The 22,129-nt window shown below is 59.1% G+C and overlaps 1 protein-coding gene and 2 long non-coding RNA genes across 9 annotated transcripts in view; 2 read left to right on the top strand and 1 right to left on the bottom strand.

The window, feature by feature from the left end:
• Window positions 1-4,137, bottom strand: part of LOC104003412 (uncharacterized) — a 44,228-nt gene extending 40,091 nt beyond the window's left edge. The window contains exon 1 of the long non-coding RNA XR_676012.4: window positions 3,491-4,137. This is a non-coding gene — a long non-coding RNA (uncharacterized LOC104003412). The remainder of the gene's footprint in view (window positions 1-3,490) is intronic.
• Window positions 24-1,008, top strand: LOC112206403 (uncharacterized). The gene is made up of 2 exons (XR_002940694.1): window positions 24-147; window positions 623-1,008. It is a non-coding gene; the product is annotated as an uncharacterized LOC112206403 (long non-coding RNA).
• A 60-nt stretch (window positions 4,138-4,197) lies between the features above and the next one.
• KCNC3 (potassium voltage-gated channel subfamily C member 3) lies at window positions 4,198-21,390 on the top strand. Of its 7 annotated transcripts, XR_008540804.2 has the most exons (6): window positions 4,198-5,084; window positions 9,218-10,325; window positions 12,519-12,710; window positions 12,953-13,079; window positions 17,239-17,298; window positions 18,342-18,360. XR_008540804.2 is itself a non-coding variant. In XM_054672647.2 (5 exons), the coding sequence occupies exons 1-4, from the start codon at window positions 4,206-4,208 to the stop codon at window positions 17,253-17,255; spliced, it is 2,196 nt and encodes a 731-aa protein (XP_054528622.1). In that variant the 5' UTR covers window positions 4,198-4,205; the 3' UTR covers window positions 17,256-17,298; window positions 18,342-21,390. The 7 variants fall into 7 exon arrangements, 6 of the variants coding, with proteins under 6 accessions (XP_054528622.1, XP_024207368.2, XP_054528619.1 ...); XM_054672647.2 differs by lacking the exon at window positions 12,953-13,079 and having other exon boundaries at window positions 18,342-21,390; XM_024351600.3 differs by lacking the exon at window positions 17,239-17,298 and having other exon boundaries at window positions 18,342-18,423.
• The last annotated feature ends 739 nt before the right edge of the window (window positions 21,391-22,129 follow it).

Here is a 22,129-nt window from a genome sequence, read left to right as displayed (position 1 = left end):
GTTGGGGGAGCGGTGCTGCCCCTCCTCCGGCGGTGATGTCACTCCCCCCTCCGCAGCCTCTTGCTGCCCAGAGCTGCCGGGGCTGGGTCACCCCTCCCCCCATCTCGAGCCCCGGATTCCCCCATCCCCAGCTCGCCTCGACTTGGGGTGAGTACGGGGGAGGGGGCGAAGGCTCAGGGTCCGGGGGCGGTAAGACAGCCCGAATCCTAGTTTTGGAGACGGGGGACTTGGGATCCAGGGACCCAAAGATTATAGCGGGGAGATTCCCAAGGTACTTGGAGGGTTTTAGGGGACGAAGGATCGTAGGCAGACAGTCCTCACATTTTCACCTTTGGTGTCCAGAGACCAAGGCTCCGAATGGAACCGGGTGGGAATGGGGGCAGAGGAACAAGGAAGGGGTCCTAGAAGTCAGGGAGGGAAGACCCTTCCCCAATTCCAGGGCCTGGGGTAATGGGGGAGGGAGGGTTATCAGGGGACGCCGAGGATGACGTAGATGGGAGTTGGAGCTTTCAGGAATTTTGTGTCTTGAGGGCCTGGGAACGGATGGATTGGGAGGAGCAGGGGTGGGGAAAGGAACTGAAAACGAGACAGACTTTGGCCTCTCCCCTCCTGGTGTCCCTAGTCAAGAGTCGAGTCTACTTCCTCCCGGTCTGTGAACATAGCTGAGTGTCCAGTATTTGGAGCCCTCATGAAGCTTCCAGAAGCCCCCTCCTCTCTAATGGGGGGGTGGAGACTCCAGGCTCACAAAACCTCCCATAGACCCTGGTGGTGTCTGTGGAGGGCCATGAGGGAGTGCTGGCATCCAAGTTTCCCAGGGCCTGATGGAATGTGGACGGACCAGCCTGCTACTCCCGGCCCGCTGCCTCTTCCCCTCCCATGGCCTCTAATCCTGAGTCTAATCCTGAGTCGCATCGCACATTCCTCCTTATTCCAGCCCCTTTTCCCCACAGCCCCCACCTTCTCCCACACTTCTGACCTCTGCAAAAAAACGCTGATTTAGCCACTTGATACCGTGCCTGGCTGCTGTGAAAAGCAGAAGGGAAAAGCAGGGTTGAGGGGGGAGTGTGGAGGAGGATGGCTGACCGAGGTCCTTACCTAGCCCATAGTGCCTACCCAGCCCTTGCTCCTGCCTCCACCACCCCACCCCCAATTGCCCAGGAGCCTCATCCAGCCCCAGCCCAGTCCCTCACCTCAGGATTCGCTGCTTCTGCCTGGGGGTGCACCAGAATTCGGGGAAGGGGTAGGAAGTACCTATGTCTTTTCTGTGCCCTCTTGGATTCCATCAGAAGCTGAAGGACATGATGGATTGGGTGCAATGGAGAGCCCTGGGTCTGGGGAGTGAGGGCAACGACCTTCCTGGGCTGCAGGATAGGCCCCACTTCTGCAACTCTCTCTGCAGTGACGCAGTCCCAGCTAGGACGGGGGTTAGAGAGGGTGATGGGGGGTCTGAGAGAAAGGAACGGAGACCCAGAGAGAGGGGGACAGGGTCCCCAGGAAGTGGAGACAGAGACCTAGAAAGAGAGAGACCCAGAAGAAGGTGAAACATAGGAGGAATAGAGACCCAGGGAGGGGACATAGAGAAAGTGAAGAGGCAGAAACTTAGAGGGAGAGAGAGAAGAACAGAGAGCCAGCAAGAGAAAGAGCAGAGACAGAGGAGGGAAAGAGACGGAAGAGGGGGAAATACACCAGAGATGGGGAGAAGGGGAAGAAGGAGGGGGAAATACACCAGAGATGGGGAGAAGGGGAAGAAGGAGGGGGAAATACACCAGAGATGGGGAGAAGGGGAAGAAGAAGGGGGAGGGGAAAGAGGTTGTCAGAGAGCAAGGAGGAGACAGACTCAGATGAAAGGGCAGAGACCCAGAGAGGAGGCAGGACAGAGCGGGTTGCGGGGAGGGAGTAGAGGACAGGAACACAAGACCCAGGGAGTGGGGTACAGAGCCCCAGACAGAGAGGCACACCCCTGATAAAATGGTACAGAAACCAAGAGAAAGAGACTCGGGGGAGCTGGGGTGGGGGGGCGGGGACTGAGACACCAGGGAGGAGAGACTGAGGCCTAGAGAGAAGAGGAGCAAAGACTCAGAAGGAGGGGGACAGAATCAGAGACCCAGGAGGGCAGATTTACAAACGAGGGGTCGGAGACTCAGAGGGGTGGGAACAGAGACGGCGGCACAAATACTCAAGAAGGGAGAAAAAGAGACGCCAAGAAACCCAGAAACGGGAGCGGGGGTGGGATGGGGTAGGGAGGCGATACGAACCAGCCGCCGCACCTGCAGCAGGAAGCGGCGGGCCAGAAACTGTGCGGCCCGAGGGCGCCCGCAGCCCCCTGACCCGCCCCCTTCGCTCCCGCAGGCGCCGCCTCCTCCCTCCGCAGCCCCAGCCGCAGCCGCTGGCCCCGCCCCAGCCCCCTGAGCCTGCGCTCTGCCTCTCGGAGCCTACGACCGCCCAGGGGGCGGGGACGGCCCGCTCCGAGGCGGTCCCCTTTTTCTGGCCCCGCCCCTCACTCCATTCTTCCCCAGAACCCGACCTCTGAGACTCCTAGCCCACCCCATTTTTTATCGGTCCTGCCTATATTGCCTCAGTCTTGACGGTGCTTCCTGGCGCTTTGGCCTCTCCCCTCTCCCGTCCTCTCTGCCTCCTTGCGTGCCCCCTCCTCACCAGTCCTCATCTACCCTCGGTCCTCCAATCTGCAGTCCGCCGCGGTGTAGCGTTCGTTAGAAGTTCTCGCCTCGCCCTTTGAGACCCTGTGACCTTTAGGCAGTGCCCTCTCCCAGGTCTTCTGATCCCGAAGACTCCCCGTTCCAGGTCCCTCCCCTCCATCCAGCCCAGTAGCTTTGTACTCTTTGTAGTCTCATTGTTCCCCTGGGATCCACCTCTCCCGTTCCTCTACCCTCCCTTAGCCCTGCCCTGCCCTCGCCTACCCTGGTTGCTTTCAAGCCCCTCAAGCCCCGCTCCTCCCTTAGTCTCTCTTTCCTACCGCCCATTCAAGACGTTTTCTTTTTCTTTTATTTATTTATTTTTTGACACAGAGTCTCGCTCTGTCGCCCAGGCTGGAGTGGAGTGGTGCAATCTCGACTCATTGCAACCTCTACTTCCCAGGTTCAAGCGATTCTCCTGCCTCAACCTCCCGAGTAGCTGGGACTACAGGCACCCACAACCACGCCCAACTAATTTTTGTATTTTTAGTAGAGGCGGGGTTTCACCATTTTGGCCGGGCTGGTCTCGAACTCCGGACCTCAAATGATCCACCCACCTCAGCCTCGCAAAGTGCTGGCGTTACAGGCGTGAGCCACTGCGCCCTGCCTCAGGACGTTTTCTATTTGTCGACCCCACTCACCTTCCTCAGTACCACTCATCCATCCGGACACTCATTCTCCGGGCCCAGCCCCGACTAACCAGGCCCGCCTTGGAGCCTCAGCCCCGCTCCCTCCCTTAGGCCTATCCAGACCCTCTCGGGTTTCCAGGACTCTCTCAAGTTTCAACACCTTCTCACCGAGTCTAAGTCTTTGTTCTTCCCGTGTCCTCTTTCAGTCCAGCCTGTCCCCCTTGCGCGGAAAAGTCCTCCATCTCTAGTTCCCGCCCCAGTGCAGTCTCATCTGGACTGTTTCTACTTTCTGCAGCCCTGTCTCTTCCAAGCAATGCTGCTCCCCACCAGGTCCTGCCTAGCGGTGTTTTAGGTGAGGGCGTGCAATCTGTTTTGTTTCTCTCCGCCCCTTTCTCAGCCCAATCAGGACGGCCTCTCTCATGGTGGCCCCGCCCCTCCAGGCCAGTCGGGCGTCTTTAAATAGCTTGGATGTGTCCCCCTCCTCCCTCTACCCCGCCCGCACTTTTTTCAGTTCAGTAAGGTCTCTCTCTATCGTATCTAGCCCCGCCTTCCCCTGGCTACCAGTGCTGCCGAACACAATTAGTAGTAACCGGTCCCGCCTCCCTTGACGCCCCGCCCCGCCCCTCCTCCCTGCTCTCTTAGAAAGAGCCAATCGCTCCGTCTCATTGGCGGCCCCGACTCGTCCAGCTGGGTCGCGTTAGAGTGCCCGCCCCACTCCTCCCAGCCACAGCCCCGCCCCACCTCCCCCAGGCCAATCAGTTTGGTTCCTCTCCCCTAAGCCACGCCCCCGCTACCTCGCTCCTCCTCCCACCCAATCCCGTCGGTCTCTCCCCCTGTGCCCCCGCCCCTGCGTCCCCGCCCCTCCCGCCCCGCCCCCCGTCCAATGCTGAGCTCAGTCTGCGTCTCGTCCTTCCGCGGGCGCCAGGGGGCCAGCAAGCAGCAGCCGGCGCCACCGCCGCAGCCGCCCGAGTCCCCGCCGCCGCCACCGCTGCCGCCGCAGCAGCAGCAGCCTGCGCAGCCCGGCCCCGCCGCGTCCCCGGCGGGCCCCCCGGCACCCCGCGGGCCCGGGGGCCGGCGCGCCGAGCCATGCCCCGGGCTGCCGGCGGCGGCCATGGGGCGGCACGGCGGCGGCGGTGGCGACAGCGGCAAGATCGTGATCAACGTGGGCGGCGTGCGCCATGAGACGTACCGCTCGACGCTGCGCACCCTGCCGGGGACGCGGCTGGCTGGCCTGACGGAGCCCGAGGCGGCGGCACGCTTCGACTACGACCCGGGCGCCGACGAGTTCTTCTTTGACCGGCACCCGGGAGTCTTCGCGTACGTGCTCAACTACTACCGCACCGGCAAGCTGCACTGCCCGGCCGACGTGTGCGGGCCCCTGTTTGAGGAGGAGCTCGGCTTCTGGGGCATCGACGAGACCGACGTGGAGGCCTGCTGCTGGATGACCTACCGGCAGCATCGCGACGCTGAGGAGGCGCTCGACTCCTTCGAGGCGCCCGACCCCGCGGGCGCCGCCAACGCCGCCAACGCCGCCAACGCCGCAGGCGCCCACGACGGAGGCCTGGACGACGAGGCGGGCGCGGGCGGCGGCGGCCTGGACGGAGCGGGCGGCGAGCTCAAGCGCCTCTGCTTCCAGGACGCGGGCGGCGGCGCCGGGGGGCCGCCAGGGGGCGCGGGCGGCGCGGGCGGCACATGGTGGCGCCGCTGGCAGCCCCGCGTGTGGGCGCTCTTCGAGGACCCCTACTCGTCGCGGGCTGCCAGGGTGAGCGCGCTCTCGGGGCCCCCATCCACCCCACCCCCGCCTCTCCAGGCGCCCCCAGTCTCCCAGGAGCGCCCCAGCTCCACCCCTCTGGGTCCCTCTAGGCTTCTCAGTCTCCTAGAAGCCTCTTCCCCAATCCTGAGTCTCCTGGGCTCCTCCGAACACACCCCCCTCTCGCAGCCATCCCCCAGATCCTCCAAAGACGGATCTCCAACCTTCAGGCTCTTCCAGACCCCTCCAAAGTTCCCCCTCCCCCGCCAAGGCCACCCTAGACGCTTAGACACTTCCTCCAGACCGTGAATCTCCCGTGCTTCTCTGAACAACCCGGTCCCCACCTTTCCTGGGCTCCTCTGAGACCCTCCCCAACCCTCATGTCTCCTGGGCCCCTCCAAATCTCTTCTCACTACTCTTGGTCACCGTCCAGCCCTTGGTTTCTTGGACCTTCCCTAGCCCCTCAGAAGACATCCCTTCTCAGCCCTCAAATTCTCCTAGGCCCTGTGAGCCCTGACCCCCACTTTCCCTGCCTTCTCCAGACTCTCTGGGGCCCCCTATTCAACTCTCAGTTTCTCCCAGCACCTCCCCGATTCACCCCGTGGCCCGTCTCCCAGAAGACCTCTCTCTCCAAGTTTGAATCTCCTGATTATTTTTTCCACCCCCTTCCTGCAGTATCTTCTGCTCTCAAAGTCTCAGAAAACTCCCCCACTCCAACCTCACAGCCTTCTGGACCCCTCTGAACCTCCACTTGTTCTTGCCTGGACATTTTCACCTCCCCCTCACTGCAATACTGAGTCTTGGGGCATCTTCTCCGTTGGAACCTCCAGGCCCCCTCTGTGTTCACTCTGTGTTTAACACTCTTCAACCTCCACGCCAACTCCCATCTCAAGGACTTTCCCCATAAAGCTCCAGACTTCCCCCAAGCCTTTCACACTCCTCCTCAGTGTCTCCAGAAGCATCCCATGCCCCCATCATATGCCTTTCCTCTCCAGAACCCTCACATGTCCTCCAGAATTGTTCTTCCTCCTCCATAGATCCTCGCAGCTTCTCCTCTCCATCATTTTAACTGCACAGTGCACTCTCTATCCCTGGGACTCCCCCCATCCAAAGCCCCCACAGCCCTTTTTCTAGTCTAAGTGACTTTCCCTCCTGCTCTAGAACTTTTTCTAACCTCAAACCCTGGGAGGCCCCTCAAGTCATCAGCCCTAAAACTTTCATCTCAAAATAACTTACAATTCTTTCTACCTTGCCCTGGGATTCCTTCCACCTGCCCTCTTCCTTTCTGGAACCTCCACCCGCTCCCCGTGCAAAACCCAGAACCTAGCCCCTCAGTCTGTCCCCCTCCATCAAAGTGAACCAAAGAGCCTTCTCTCTCTCCAAATTCTAGATTTTCCCCCAAAGCTCTCTCCATCGCTCCCAGAAAACTTTCCTCAAGCATCCATAACTTCCTAGGCTAAATGACTACCCTCCCCCTGGGTTCTCTCCTGAACCATTTCCTCCTACTAACTTCCTCCCTGTCCCGGGGACCCCGGAGGGAGAATGTGGTGGAAAAGGGGGGCAGTGCAAAATGGGGGCAATTGGAAATGGGGGAAATAAGAGCGATCCCAAGACCCCCTCCTGGGCTCCTGGGGACCCAAACACAGAGGAGCAGGTCTTGGCCCCCTCCCCCCACCGTGCCGCGTCCTGAGCCGGGAAGGACGCGGAGCCGCAGTGCCGCATTCGCGCCGGGGGAGGGAGCGGGGGGACGCCTGGAGCCACCGCATAAAGTTTGGTCCCCAGAAAGCGCTGAGTTGGCGAGATTTGGGGTTGGATGGGGGGAGGTGGGGAAGAGGAGGTGCGGAAGGGACATGGCCCTGGATGCCCCCTCAAGACACTGAGCGGCTCCTTCCCCCATGGCCGGGGCGCCCTTCTCTCCTGTGACCCCATTGAAGGGTGCTGAGGTGAGGAGCGGGATGAAGTTAGAGTTCTTCTGTGATGGTCAGGCTAGGTGTTCGGGACAGCTACGGGAGATACTCATTTACTCCGCCAATGTGTTTTGGGTGTCCAAGGTGTGCCGAGCCCTTTCCAGCCTCCCAGTGAGATGGCTTGAGAGAGTTGGGAGCTGAGGCCAAAGCAAAGTGGAGGGTCCGACCCTACAGCCCCCTGCCCCCGCCCCCTTCCTCGTAATCACTCCTTTCCTTCTTACAGAGACTCCATGCCCTCCTACCCCTTCTGCTTTTGACACACTCTGGAGTAAGGGGTTAAACCAGCCCGACGCCGTCCAGCCTCTGCAGCTGCGCACTGCGGCGGGTGCCCACCTTTCCCTGTGCCCTGGGAGGGAAGGAGTTAATTAGACTCTTGGCCCTTGGCCTCCCGCCGGAAAGCAGCAACACTGCGGCTGCGCGTTGAATACTAGGCTCCGGCCCGGAAGGGGTTAAGACGGCCCCTAGCCGCCGCGGCTGCGCACTGCGGCGGGGGAGCTGTCCGCGGTACTGGCCGCCGTGCGCCCCGCCCCCCGGCCCGGCTGGCCCGCCCCCACTGCGGTGCCGCAGCTAGCGCCGCGCGCCCGGCTCGGAGGGGGCGGGGAACTAGGCATGCGCTCTGCGAAGGCCTCTGGCCTCTTAAACCACTGCAGAGAAACGAAGGTGGGGGTGGGGGGGAGTTCAGAGAGGACCTGCGCCGGCCCCCAGCCCACCCCAACGTCCAGGGTCCTCTCTGTGGCCCCGAAACTCTCCACCCACTACTTCCCAGCTCTGCACCTCAGTGAAGTCAAGCCCAGAGCCCAACCCCTGTGGAGGAAGGGGGGTGCACAGAGGGACAGTGCTGGCCCTTGGCCCACCCCAAAGTCCAAGGTCCTCTCTGTGGTCCAGCAGTGGCCTCCCCGTGCTCTGTGCCCCTGATTAATAGCAAAACTCCCCATGCCCTCCCTCCTCCACTACCCACAGGATTAAAACCCTCTCTTTACTATAACACCTGTCTTCCTTCCCTCTCCAATGCACATCTCTCCCCTCCCACCCCTCTGCATATCTGATAAAGCCCATGACATCTCTAGGGGCCTGGCCCATTGCTTTCGTTCTCCAAGACCCTGACCCCACTCCCTCCTCTTCTAGGCCTTCATCAAAACCCACATCACTGTGTGGCAGGACTCTGGTTATCCCCCATCTTGAAATGGCTCAGGACCCTTCACCCCTCATTCTCTGCCCCTTTGGCAAATGCCCTAACTTCTCTTTGGCCCTGGCTCTGCCTTCTCCCACAGTGTCCAGGCCAGTGACTCTCCTTCCTCTTCAGGGCCCTAAACCCTGCCTGACTCTCCTCTTTTATCTCCTCTTCCATTTTTGCAGGCTTAACCCTTCAACCCCTCCTCCCTTAAGGGCCCGGACCCCCACCTCCCCTCTGTGGCACCACCACTGCCTTGTCCTCTCTGGGTGAGGCCTTGACCTTGCCCCCCAACTGACTGCTGCCTGCATACCCTAACAACAGCTCAGGTCTTCTTACTGTGTTCCAGGCACTGCTCCAAGCACTGTGTTTGGAGCCAAGTCCTTCGTACGCTCATCTAATTTAATCCTCACAACAATCCCACTACAAACTTCTGGTTCAGAAAGCTCAGTCTCCTTGCCCAGTTTTGACAGGTTAAAAGCCAGATTCATACCCAGGCTCTCTGACTCTTAACCACCTCATGATTCTGCCTCCCTGCCCACCTTTTCCCTTCCCGTCTGCTCAGCTCCAAGCTGAGCCCTAAAGCCTCCGAGACACACAGGATGTGTGATCTTAGGCCTGGTGGCTCCCGTCCCACAGCAGAACCTGTGGACCCTGCTGGGGGGCCCTGAAATAGGACACAGGGAACAGGAGGGTGGGGGGAGGTGGTCTAGGAAACAGCAAGGGGCCAGAAATGTTTCCAAGGAAAGAAGCTGCCCATCTGCTGCGTCTGCTGGGGCCAGCTCTTCTCCAACTGCCTCTGTTCCTTTCTCTCCCCTTTTGCTAGCTTTAGAGGGGAGAATGGGATTCTGGAAGTGATGGAGCCACAGGGCTGAGACACCTGGATTTTGCCCAGAGTTTGGGCCCAGGAGGCTGGGGAAGGGGGCACTGGGAGGGTCTTCTGGATGTTATGGCCAACCCGATGCCTAGGTCACCTCTCCCCCTCTCTCTCCCTCCCTGCCCTGCAGTATGTGGCCTTCGCCTCCCTCTTCTTCATCCTCATCTCCATCACCACCTTCTGCCTGGAAACCCATGAGGGCTTCATCCATATTAGCAACAAGACGGTGACCCAGGCCTCCCCGATCCCCGGGGCACCTCCGGAGAACATCACCAACGTGGAGGTGGAGACGGAGCCCTTCCTGACCTACGTGGAGGGGGTGTGCGTGGTCTGGTTCACCTTCGAGTTCCTCATGCGCATCACCTTCTGCCCAGACAAGGTGGAGTTTCTTAAAAGCAGCCTCAACATCATCGACTGTGTGGCCATCCTGCCCTTCTATCTCGAGGTGGGCCTCTCGGGCCTCAGCTCCAAGGCTGCCAAAGACGTGCTGGGCTTCCTGCGGGTGGTCCGCTTCGTCCGCATCCTGCGCATCTTCAAGCTGACCCGGCACTTCGTGGGGCTGCGCGTGCTGGGACACACGCTCCGCGCCAGCACCAACGAGTTCCTGCTGCTCATCATCTTCCTGGCCCTGGGGGTGCTTATCTTCGCCACCATGATTTACTACGCTGAGCGCATTGGCGCCGACCCCGATGACATCCTGGGCTCCAACCACACCTACTTCAAGAACATCCCCATTGGCTTCTGGTGGGCCGTGGTCACCATGACGACCCTGGGCTATGGAGACATGTACCCCAAGACGTGGTCGGGGATGCTGGTCGGGGCGCTGTGTGCCCTGGCGGGGGTGCTGACCATCGCCATGCCCGTGCCCGTCATTGTCAACAACTTTGGCATGTACTATTCGCTGGCCATGGCCAAGCAGAAGCTGCCCAAGAAGAAGAACAAACACATCCCCCGGCCCCCGCAACCGGGCTCGCCCAACTACTGCAAGCCTGACCCACCCCCGCCGCCCCCGCCCCACCCGCACCACGGCAGCGGGGGCATCAGCCCGCCGCCACCCATCACCCCACCCTCCATGGGGGTGACTGTGGCCGGGGCCTACCCAGCGGGGCCCCACACGCACCCCGGGCTGCTCAGGGGGGGAGCGGGTGGGCTGGGGATCATGGGGCTGCCTCCTCTGCCAGCCCCCGGCGAGCCTTGCCCGTTGGCTCAGGAGGAGGTGATTGAGATCAACCGGGCAGGTGAGCCTGGGCGTCAGGGATCGGGGGCACAGGTGGAGACCCGGGGAGGACTGGGGAGGTAGCTGCTGGGGTTCAGAGAACCTGGGGTGGTTGGCGTCGAAGAGGTGAGGGAGAAAAAAACCAACAGCAGGAGCTCAGGCGAAGAAGGAGGCACAGATAATCACACAGAGACATAGGTTTCATGGGAAAGAGTTTTGGGGAGAAGCAGATTTGCAAGGTATTCAGAGGGGCTGGCGAGGCAGAGGCAGTGTCATCAGCTGTGCAGAGAGAGGGACCCGGAGGAGCGTGGGGCTCAGAGAGACACAGAAAGAGGGTCTCACAGGAATCACAGGCAGACCCGAGGCAGAACCCCAGGGAACGTAGCAGCATCTGAGCATCTGGGAGACAGCCCTGAGGGAAGAGAGACCGAAGCCGATAGGGTCTGAGGCGGGGAGTCAGAAACCGAGAGATTGTCATGGAGACCAGAGAGAGATGGGATGTAGATTTTGGGCGGAGGTGGGGGCGGTCAGCGGCAGAGAGTTTGGGTTCTAATGACAGCAAGCCCAAGAGGCAGACAGACTTCAAAACGGAGAGTCAGGCCAGGGCAGAGCCCCCAGGGCAGAATGGAAACCAGGGCCTGGTCAGTCGGCTTTGCTGTGGGCAGCCTGGGAGGGTCCCAAAGAGAGATCCAGAGAGGTGCTGCTCAGAGGAAGAGACAAGCAAGAGATGAGGGAGAAGAAAGTTACCTGTGCTTCTGTGTGTGTTCCTCCCCCAGGGGGTGTCTATGCCTCAGAGGCAGTGGCTTGGGAGTCTAGGAGGAAGGAGAGGCTGGTGGCCCCCCCCTGCACTGCCCCGCCTTAAGTAGGTCAAGAAAGGGAGCTGGGCCACTTGGCCCCCATCTTGCTCCCTCAGCCGCTGACCCAGTTTCACACCAGTTAAAAATAGCTGGAGTCAGAGCCTAGGGGACCCCCACGTCCCACCTCCCATCTCTCACCTAACCCAGCCCTTCCCCTTGGTGCCCTTCCCAGAGCCCAGCACTCTTCCCTGAACAGCCACTTCCTAGCTTGCCACATCCTCTCCAGCCATGCCTCCACCCGCTACCCCTACCCCAGCCAAGCCCCCTGAAGTTCGCTCCAGCCAACCACCCCCCAACACTGCCTCATCTTCTCCCCGACACCCAGCTTGCTTCATCCGCAACCATCTCTCTCTTTTTTTTTTCTTATTCCAAGATGGAGTCTCACTCTGTCTCCCAGGCCGGAGTGCAGTGGAAACATCTTGGCTCACTGCAACCTCCGCCTCCCGGGTTCAAGTGATTCACCTACCTCAGCCTCCGGAGTAGCTGGGATTACAGGCGCCCGCCACCGTGCCCAGCTAATTTTTGTATTTTTAGTAGAGACGGGGTTTCACCATATTGGCCAGGCTGGTCTCGAACTCCTGACCTTAAGTGATCTACCCACCTCGGCCTCCCAAAGTGCTGGGATTACAGGTGTAAGCCACCACGCCTGGCATCTTTTATCTTTTATCTTTTTTGGAGACAGGGTCTCACTCCATCACCCAGGCTGAAGCAGTGAAACTATTATGGCTCACTGCAGGCTGACCTCCCAGTTTCAAGTGATCCTCCTGCCTCAGCCTGCAGAGTAGCTGGGACTATAGGCGTGTACTACTATACCCAGCTAATTTTTCTATTTTTTGTAGAGATGGAGTTTTGCTATGTTGCCAGGGCTGGTCTCAAACTCATGGCCTCAAGCAATTCTCCCACCTCAGCCTCACAAAGTGCTGGGATTATAGGCATGAGCCAATGTGGCCAGCTCCAGACCATATCTTTAAACAGCATCCCACCCCAGTCCTACCCTTCCTGGCACCCCACACCTGGCACCACCACCACATCCCAGCTCTCAACACCTCCCTGCACCACCACAATCTGTCCAACTCCCTGTCCAGACCACCCTTGCCAACTGCAGTCGCCCTTCCCAGCACTCAACACCCCCCATGATCACCCCCCAGCCGCTCCCCCTTGATACCCTCTCCCAGCTGTGCCCCCTGCCACCCTCCTGGCCACTCCTTCCCATCACCCTGCCCTTGAATCTCCACTTCCAGTGCCAAACATCCGCCGACCATCCCAGCATCTGCTCCTCGCAGACATCTTGCCCCACCGCGTGTTCACCGCACCTCACTCTCTCCTTTGTCTCTCTGTCTGACCCCCTTGGGATGCAGATCCTCGCCCCAATGGGGATCCGGCAGCAGCTGCGCTTGCCCACGAGGACTGCCCAGCCATTGACCAGCCCGCCATGTCCCCGGAAGACAAGAGCCCCATCACGCCTGGAAGCCGTGGCCGCTATAGCCGGGACCGAGCCTGCTTCCTCCTCACCGACTATGCCCCTTCCCCTGATGGCTCCATCCGAAAAGGTGAGGTGCCCCCCTACTGATCCCCTGGGACCCTCCTTCTCTCTCCCCTGCCCAGGGGAGGGAGGAGAGGGGGATGGGGGAGGAGGCGGTGGACTTCCCTTCCCCCTTCCCTTGGCCCCAAACTGCCTCCCTCCCAGATCTTCCCTGTACCCCCGCCCCAAGTTTCCTCACCACTGACCCTTCACCTGTCTTTATTCCATGTCCATTCCCCTCAACCCTCTGGCCTCTTCCCCCACCCCCAGCCACTGGTGCTCCCCCACTGCCCCCCCAAGACTGGCGTAAGCCAGGCCCCCCAAGCTTCTTGCCCGACCTCAACGCCAACGCCGCGGCCTGGATATCCCCCTAGTGGACGAACCCCCTCCCCCCGGGGTAAGTAGCCCCCACCCTCTGATCCCCCGGACCCCCAGACTCCCCACTCCTGCCTGACTAACCCTTCTGAGAACATGCAGCCCCCACTGACCGAGACTTCGGCCCCCTCACTGCAAGCAGCTGCACCCAGTTAACCCCCAGCTCCTGACACTGACCCCACACCCACCTACCCAGGACTCACCCTGCTCCTCACTAACCCCCGAACTAACTCAACCCTGCCTCCCACACTGCACCTGCCCTCACGACCAACCCCATCCTCACCCCCATCAACATCTCTGCCTCCCTCCTTGGTCCTAGGGTGTTTTTTAAAAATTCAATCAGGAAAACGGAGGGCATACCCAGAACACTTCTGGGTGCAGAATGGGGAGAGAAAGGCTCAGCCATCCGTCCATGCCCCTGTGAATTCAGCCAGCGCTTAGACAGCACCCACGCATCCCAGGTACTGGGCATGGGGAGTTCAACCGTGAACAAAAACCATGCCCCCAGGAGCTTCCGCTTTGGAGCAGGAGGCAGACACGGACCTAGAAAGTCACGGTTTGAGGCGATGTATGCTAAAATGGAGGGAGCACAGACCGTGAGAGGAACACTAGAAACTCCCAGGGGACGGGGCCGGGCATCAGGGAAGACTCGATATCTGCAGTGGGGCCTTAAGGTTGAGCAGGAGTTCTGACCACACGCAGAGGAAGAAATCCCATCGACAGGAACGGTTGAAGGGAACCGCAGGACAGAGCTTAGGAGACTAGACTGTGGAGGGAGGATTCTCGGGTAGATATGAGGCAGGCACCGGGCTGAGAGGCTGCAACCTTGTCTAGGGGCTTGGGGAGGAGGCAGGTGAGCTGGGAAGGGCAGCTCTGGGGTCTTGTGAGGATGGACTGGAGGTGGGAGGCTGGAAGTTAGGAGGCTGGAGAGGAGGCTGAGGTGACAGGTGGAAGCGTGAGCTGGGGCCAGGGCTGTGAGGATGGAGAGGAAGGGACGAGGCCGAGAGAGTCGGGGTCAGGGATCAGAAGGGACAGACTGGGGGCTGCCGGCCATGCAGAAGTGAGGGGGATAAGACAGTGGTGCTATTTAGTAGACGAATCATTCAGCAAATATCACCAAGTACCTACCACATGCTAGGAATTTAACATATATTGTTTAATCCTTGTAACAATCCGAGCCAACTCCTAGCTCCTTTCATTCATGTATTCAATCCATTCATTCACTGTTTCAGCAACTGATTCTTTTTTTTTTTTTTTTTTTGAGACTGTCTTGCTATGTCACCTGGGCTGGAGTGCAATGGTGTAATCTCGGCTCACTGCAACCTCCGCCTCCTGGATTCAAGTGTTGGGGTCTCGCTATGTTGGCCAGGTTGGTCTTGAACTCCTGGGCTCAAGCAGTCCTCCTGCCTTGGCCTCCCGAAGTGCTAAGATTACAGGCATGAGCCACCACCCATGGCCACAACTGATTCTTGAGAACACAGTTGCAGGCACTACAAATTTGGGATAAAACAAAGCGTGAATCTGCCATCACGGTTTACAGTCTCTAGATTGTAAGGGGTCAGCAAACTAACTCCAGCCTGAGGGCCTGATCTTTCAGCATCTGTTTTTGTAAACAAAGCTTTATTGGAACACAACCATGTTAAGCCACGACAGCAGAGTGGAATAATTGGGACAGAGACTATACAGCCCCTATAGCCAAAGAGATTTACTATCTGGCCTTTTACAGGAAAAGTTTCCAGCCGCTCATAGGAAGAAGCAGAAAATAAGCAATTAAGGCTGGGCGGCGGGGGTGGCTCACATCTGTAATCCCAGCACTTTGGGAGGCCGAGGACAGTGGATCACTTGAGGTCAGGAGTTCGAGACCAGCCTGGCCAACATGGTGAAACCCCATCTCTACTAAAAATACAAAAATTAGCCGTGCGTGGTGGTGGGCACCTGTAGTCCCAGCTACTTGGGAGGCTGGGGTAGGAGAATCACTTGAACCCGGGAGGTGGAGGTTGCAGTGAGCCAAGATCACACCACTGCACTCCAGCCTGGGCTACAAACAGAGTGAGACTCCCTCTCAAAAAAACAAAAAAAAAAAAGAAGAAGAAGAAGAAGAAAAGAAGCAATTAAGATAAAGATAAAAGAACAAGACTATTACTCTGGCCACTTCAGTTAAAGAGGTCTGGCTGGGCACAGTGGCTGCCGCCTATAACCCCAGCATTTTGGGAGGCCAAGATGGGAGTATCATTTGAGCCTAGAAATTTGAGACCAGCCTGGGCAACAGAGCAAGACCATTTCCTCAAAAACAAAAAACTTAGGTGTGGTGGTACATGCCTGTAGACCCAGCTACTTGGGAGGCTGAGGTGGGAGGACTGTCTGAGCCCAGGAGTCTGGGAGGCTGCAGTGAGCCATGATTGTGCCATGGTGCTCCAGCCTGGGGGGACAGAGTAAGACCCCGTCTCTGGGGGAAGAAAAGGAGTTCTGCAAAGGACTTTTTGAGGAGGTGACACAGAACCTGGAGGGTGAAAAGGGCCAGGCAGGCAGAAGAAACAGCAAGTGCACAGGCCCTGAGCTTCCCTGGGGGAGGGGGTGGAGGATGAGCTTGGCTTGTTCAAGGGACAGCATGGAGCACAGTGAGGCTGATCCCAGTGGCCAAGGGGAGAGGGCTGCTGGAGTCCAGGGAGAAAGATCAGGACGGATTTTCGGCCATGGTGAGGAGGCGGGACTTTATCTTAAACGTGAAGGGAAGCCACCTGAAGGTATGTGATCTATCACGCATTCATTCAACAACCGTCTGTGGAATCTTCTTTAGAAATGCAGAGACACATCCTAAAGGATCCCTGTCCACAGCCTAAGGAGATGCCATAGGGGAACCTGGGGGGCTTCCAGGAATGGCCTCACCTAAACCCCTGTGTTTCACAGACATTCAGGGAAGGCCATGACCAACCCACCATCCCAGGCCACAGAGCACAAGGGCCGAGACCCCAGGCTTCCGGGCTCCTAGTCCAGAGGGGGGACTGTCTGGCTCCTCTTGTTCCATCCCCCCCACCTCTCCTTTTTGTAACCTCCCCGTCATTGTCCATTTCCATCTCATTACCCCCCCACTCCCCTCCCTGCTCCTATCTAACTCCTCCCCCTGCTTGCACCCACTCCCAGTCCTTTACCTTCCTCTGTTCCCCACCCCCAGGTCTAGAGGGGCCCCTATGGGATTGAGGGGGAGAGGGTGTGGGGAGGGTGTGGGCCTATGGGTGAGGGAGGATTGGGGTGGGGGTGGCTGGGTGGGGGAGGTCCCTGCTTCTCTTGCCTATGATGCCAAAATCCATTCATTGAACTCAAATCATGGCTGGAGCTGATGGGGTTGGCTGAAGCTTCTATCCCTGGTGCCCTGGATCCTTCCCCCTCCAGCCCTCCCCAAGCCTTTTCCTTGCTGTCCTTCAGCCCCACAACCCTCCCTCCCACAAGACCCCTTTGGCCTATTGCCCCCCATGCTCCTTCCCCCAAGAGTCTCTCCTACCACAACCTTCCCTTCCCAACCCTTTCGTTTTTGTTTTTGAAATGGGGTCTCGCTCTGTCGCCCAGGCTGGAGTGCAGTGGCGCAATCTTGGTTCACTGCAGCCTCTGCCTCCCAGGTTCAAGTGACTCTCCTGCGTCAGCCTCCAGAGTAGCTGGAATTACAGGTGCCTGCCACCACACCTGGCTAATTTTTGGATTTTTAGTAGAGATGGGGTTTTGTTGGCCAGGCTGGTCTCGAACTCCTGGCCTCAAGTGATCTGCTTGCCTTGGCCTCCTAAAGTGTTGGGATTACAGGTCTGAGCCACTGCGCCAGGCTTCTTCCCTCCCTAATTGTCCCCTATGGTCCTCCCAAGACCTTCCTTTCCTCCAGGCTTGTCCTCCACCCCTGCGCCTCCCTCCTACATCTGCCCTCACCTGATCACTGGCTCCCACTCCTCCCCAGCACTCTCCCTCCTCCCATCCCTCCTCCTCCCCTCCCCCTCCCCAGCCACCCCGGAAGCTCCTTCCATATTTGATGTCTCAGCCGCCCCCCATTTCACTGCTCCCCTCCCGCGGAAAACACCAGAGAGGAGGAAGAGATCCCGGCGGCGTTTCTCCATCCCCCCAACAGTGAGGCTGTGTTGGGGGGTTTCCCCTGACCATCCTCTCCCCACCCCCGTGACTCTGTGTATTTCTGTCCCCAGCTCTTGTCACCGCCTGAGACCTCGCGAGACTTTCGGTCCCCCCCTGCCCCTTCCCCCCAGGTTAGCAATTGGGAATGGCTGGGAGGGGGTGTCCCCAAGACACTGGGCTTCAAATCTCCCCCCAAGCCCTCTCTCCTAAGATCAAGACACCTTTTGTCCAGACAGCTCCCTTAGCGTTGCCTGGAAAAGCCACAGAGCTCCCTGCGGGGGTGCAGAACCCTGCAGGCAGCCCCAGGCTTTGCAGAAACCACACACACTGTTGCTGGATCTTGAGTCCCATTAGCTGTGAGATGCCTGTGAGAGCCTTCCCGCACCCGTCAGAAGCTCAGAGCCTTCTTGGACCCTTTAAAGATGTCCCTCTCCCCAGCCCTCCGCCTCACCGCCCCCCACCCCCGACCCCGTCCTTAGAATCTTCTGGAGGAGCCTCCCTCCCCCCCCACCCCACCCCCACTGCTCCTGGAGTTCTCATCTGATTCCCCAAGGGCACTGCCAGCTTCGCTCCACTCAGCCCCCTTACAGACCCCACCCCCTGCCTGCTCTCTTTCCCTACAACTAGGTCAGCCCCCAGCCCCGCCACGGCGGCCGCACCGTTCCCTGCCCTCTCCGCTGGCTGCTCCCACATGCATTCCACCCAGCCCCTCCCCACGCCCCTGCCGCCCACCATCCCGCCTTGCTGCCCCCCACCTTTTGCCTCAGATGAGGGGACCAATGGAGGGGGGGAAGGGCGGTGGACTGTGGTGGGAATGGGGCGGGGGAGGCTCGGTGGGTACCAACCTGCCTCCTAATCCGGAGTCTCTTCCCCCTCCCCGATGTCTCCCCCTTTCTCATCGATGTTGACTGACTCCCCGATTTGTTCACTTTCTCTCTCCATCTCCTTGGTCCATCTCTGTCCATCTGTCTCTTGTCATCCGTCCTTTTGTGTCTCTGTCTGCCTGACTCTGTCTGTCTTGCCTTCTCTGTCTCTCTGGGTATCTGTTGTCCTCCCCTTCCATTTCTTTCTCTCTCTGTCTCTTTCTCCCTGCCTTGGGTCTCTCTGTCTGACCCTTCCCTGCACCCCATCTTCGTGCTTCCCCCCTGTGTCTGCACACCTCCCCATCCCCCAGGTTACGAGAAATCCCGCAGCCTCAGCAGCATCGCGGGCCTGAGCGGGGTGTCCCTGCGCCTCGCGCCCCTTGCCACCCCCCCTGGCTCTCCCCGGGCCGCCCGCCGCGCTCCCCCGACCCTGCCCTCCATCCTTTAGCGCTCCCCTCCCCCCTGTGGGGGGACTCGGGGGTGACCGGGAAGAAGGTCAAAGGAGCTGGGGGTGGGGGGTGGGGAAAAGGGTTTTTTAAAAAAAAATCAAAAAGTCATTAATAATATGCAACCGAGATGACGATGCCAGCAGACACCCCCGGGCCCCTCACCCCCAACCTGGGCCCCCAGGATGGAGAGAGGGGCCACAGCCCATCCCCCCAACTCTTCCCTCCCCAAAAAAAGCCTTCTCAGGTCTCCACGAGCCATAGGACATCCCCCTGCCATCAACTTGTGTAAATAAGTCCAAATTATGCCAGTTACATCTTGGGGCACCTCCCCCCACACACTGCATGCCTTCCCTAACCTGGAGCCCCCACTCCAAGTCCACCTCAGCAATAAGCCGCCAGGGGCCGCATGCGCGGGTTTGAGGGGCTGGCACCTCCCGGGGGTGGGGCTGGCCTTTAAGGTCTCCAGCCTTCCCATCCTTCACCCCAGGAGGACAACCAACCCTGTGCGTTGATTAGGAGAAAACAAACCAGAAACTAGAAACAGTGTAGGGGAAGGAGGAACAGTTACCCAAGCCCCAAATCGGAGTTGAGCTCAGGTGGCGGGAGGGCGGGGCCGAGTTGAGCTCAGGTGGTGGGAGGGCGGGGCGGGCTTTGGACCTGCTCCCTCAGCCTTTAGGAGAATTCCTCCGGTGAATTTCACCCTCTCATCCGCCCCTTCCCCCAGGGACCTGCTCGCCTCTATTCTTGCTGCATGGACTCAGACCTCCTATCCCAGAATTCCTGGGATGATCTGGCCCTAGCACACGAAATTCCCCAACTATCTCCCTCCATTCCCACGACATGAGACCTGCACCCAGAATTCTGAGACTGACCCTGGCACGCCACATCTCCCAATCCCCACACACTCCTGCGACTTAACCTCTGCACACAGAGGCTCCCTGAACCACCCTCCCTCCCCACTCCTGCCACCCCAAACACCCCCACCAAATTCCCTGAACTGCATCCCAGCACTTCTCAAACCTCCAAGACTTGACCCAGCTCTTTTCAGCTCAAATTCAGCCTTTGGGATGCTCCAAATCCTTCCCACAACTGACATTTCTTGGACACCCCCAAAGCCTCAGGCCTGTTCCGCACCCATATCCCCAAAGCCCTAACAGACTTGTCCAGCCCAGGTTCCCTTGATGCTAGAACTTCCAAGATAGGCGCAACCTGTCTGCAATTCCAGGGAACCAGACCCTCCCCAAGCACCCTCTTTGTCTTACGCCTAACCCTGAGTCCCTTCCCTGAGATGGTGCCCCAAAGGTACCCTCTTCACAGACACCAGTGTTTCCCAGAGGGTTGCATTTGTACCTTTGGTGGTGTGCTAAGGTTTGAGGCAGTATGAGGACAAACACTTGTTTTAAAAGTTTTGTCTCTAATACCCATTTTGTACAGAAGCCGGTAAGTGCAGGCATCGCTGCTTGGCTAGGACACGGTTTATTTAGGTTAAGAGTGTTTCCATTTAAAGTAGTCCACAGATGATCACAGAGGCTGTTCCCGAAGGGAGGAACACTGGAGTATCAGAAGATTGGGAACCGACAACACCCAGTTCGGCTGGGATCCCAGCCCCCCTTCCCCAGCGGTCCTCACCGCGTCACGCTCGCGGGTGGAAAATCATTTCCCACCTCCTATCCTGGCTCAAGGATGCGCTACCTCCCCCAAGCCCAGAGACCACACCGGTCCCAGACTCTTTAGCGGACTCCCCTTTTGGAGCCGGGGTCCCACGGAATTAGCCACCTCCCTCCCTCTGCTCCCACGGCCTCAGGAACCCCCCACCCGAGGGTGGATGGGGGGCGTCACTGAGCACGATTCTCGATGCAACGATTCCTATGCAAGGGGCATTTTGAGTCCCCCCCATCCTTCCCTCGGACCCTAAACCCTGGTGAATCAGGGGTGAGGGGTGGGGCGGGTTTTGGTGGGGGCGGGGCAAAGGGCTAGGGGCTCCAGACACCAGGGTACGGGGTGGGGACTGATTATATTGCCAAAGGGTTCAACTTAACAAGCCCCCCCGTTTCCCCTGACCTTCACGAAAGCCGAAGGAGGCGGGGAAAGGGGGTGAGGGTCTTTTCCAAAGGGTACTGACCTCTTCCCAACGTCTCCCCCTGCTCGCCAATCCGCCACACGTACCCAGCTTTTTAGTTCAGCTTTTCAAAATAACCACAATCATGATAAACTTCTACAAAACGTGATTCTCCTCCCCTCCCACCCCATCCCCCAAGTCAATAGTGTGGGATTCGGGGAGGGAGAGAGCGAGCTAAAGGGACTCTTTCCAAGTCCGGCTCCCCCTTTTCCCCCCGGCCGCCAGGGTGCCTGCACCTACACGCATGCGCTGCATGACGCGCCCCCCACACGCATGTCGCACCCCTCCTGCGCTCCGGGAACGCACGGACACGGGCCAGGGGGCGGGGCGATTGGGGAGGAATGAATGGCGGGGGGGGTCTTCCTGAGCTCCGCGGCTCACCCTCCCCAACACACACACACACACACACACACACACACACACACACAGCAATAAGTTTCTCTCACTCAAATGTGGGCGGGGCGGGCCTAGCCTGTCGCTGGTGGGGGGAGTGGTGAGGGGGCGCTCTCAGGGATGGGGGCGGGGTTCGGAGACAGTGTGGGGAGGGGAGGTCTGCAAATCGTCCAACTCTGGTGCTAATGGCGGGTCTTCTCAGCCCACCCGCAGGGCAGGGAGGGAGGGGTCGGCGTGGCCCCTTCCCCAAGCCTCCCCCACGCCCACCCTGGGTGCATGAACCGCCCAATGCAGAAGCTGCCGCATGTCACCCCCCTCTCCCCAAAGAAAAAGTGTCATGCCCCCTTCCCACCCACCCTCACTCCCCACCAAAATAAACGTTTCCTTTTCATTTAAAAATGGCCTCCTGTGTACCTGCTCGGAAAGTCTCCTGATTGCGGCTGGGGCGCACAGAGGGATTGGACTTCTAGAGTGGGGCCCTATTGCTGGGCACAGTGGCTCAGGCCAGTAATCCAAGCACTTTGGGAGGCCAAGGACGCAGGAAGATCGCTTGAGGCCAGGAGTTCAAGACCAGGCTGGGCAACACAAGAGAGACCCTGTCTTTACAAAAAATAAAATAAAATTAGCCAGGTGTGGTGGCATCTGTAGTCCCAGCTACTCCGGAGGCTGAGGCGAGAGGATCGCTTGAGCCTGGGAGGTCGAGGCTGCAGGGAGCTATGACTGTGCCACCGCACTCCAGCCTGGGTGACAGAGTGAGACCCTTTCTCAATTTTTTAAAAAAGGGGAGGATGGGCTTTGGTGATCCTGACATCTGCTCCACGGCTTGCACCTTATTTAGGGCAAGCACCTGCCTCAGTTTCCCTGATGGTAAAAATGGGGATCCACACCTCTAACTGAAAAGTCACTGAGGACTCAGTCTGACGAACGTGAGCCCCCACACGAGGGTGCCTAGTTCCCACGAGAGAGATAGACCTGGGTCCCCAGGGTGGGGTCAGGGGCTGAGGGCTCAGACTCTATATGTGCTGACTCTGAGGCCAGACTGTCTGGGTTCAAACTGTTTCAACTTCTTAGTAGCTGTGTGTCCTTGGGCAAGTCACTCAGCCTCTCTGAGCCTGTTTCCACCACTCTAAAATGGTGG

The sequence above is a fragment of the Pan troglodytes genome, chromosome 20, assembly GCF_028858775.2.
Source record: "Pan troglodytes isolate AG18354 chromosome 20, NHGRI_mPanTro3-v2.0_pri, whole genome shotgun sequence".
NCBI classification, from domain to species: domain Eukaryota; kingdom Metazoa; phylum Chordata; class Mammalia; order Primates; family Hominidae; genus Pan; species Pan troglodytes.
This window is presented reverse-complemented; position numbering and strand designations above follow the sequence as displayed.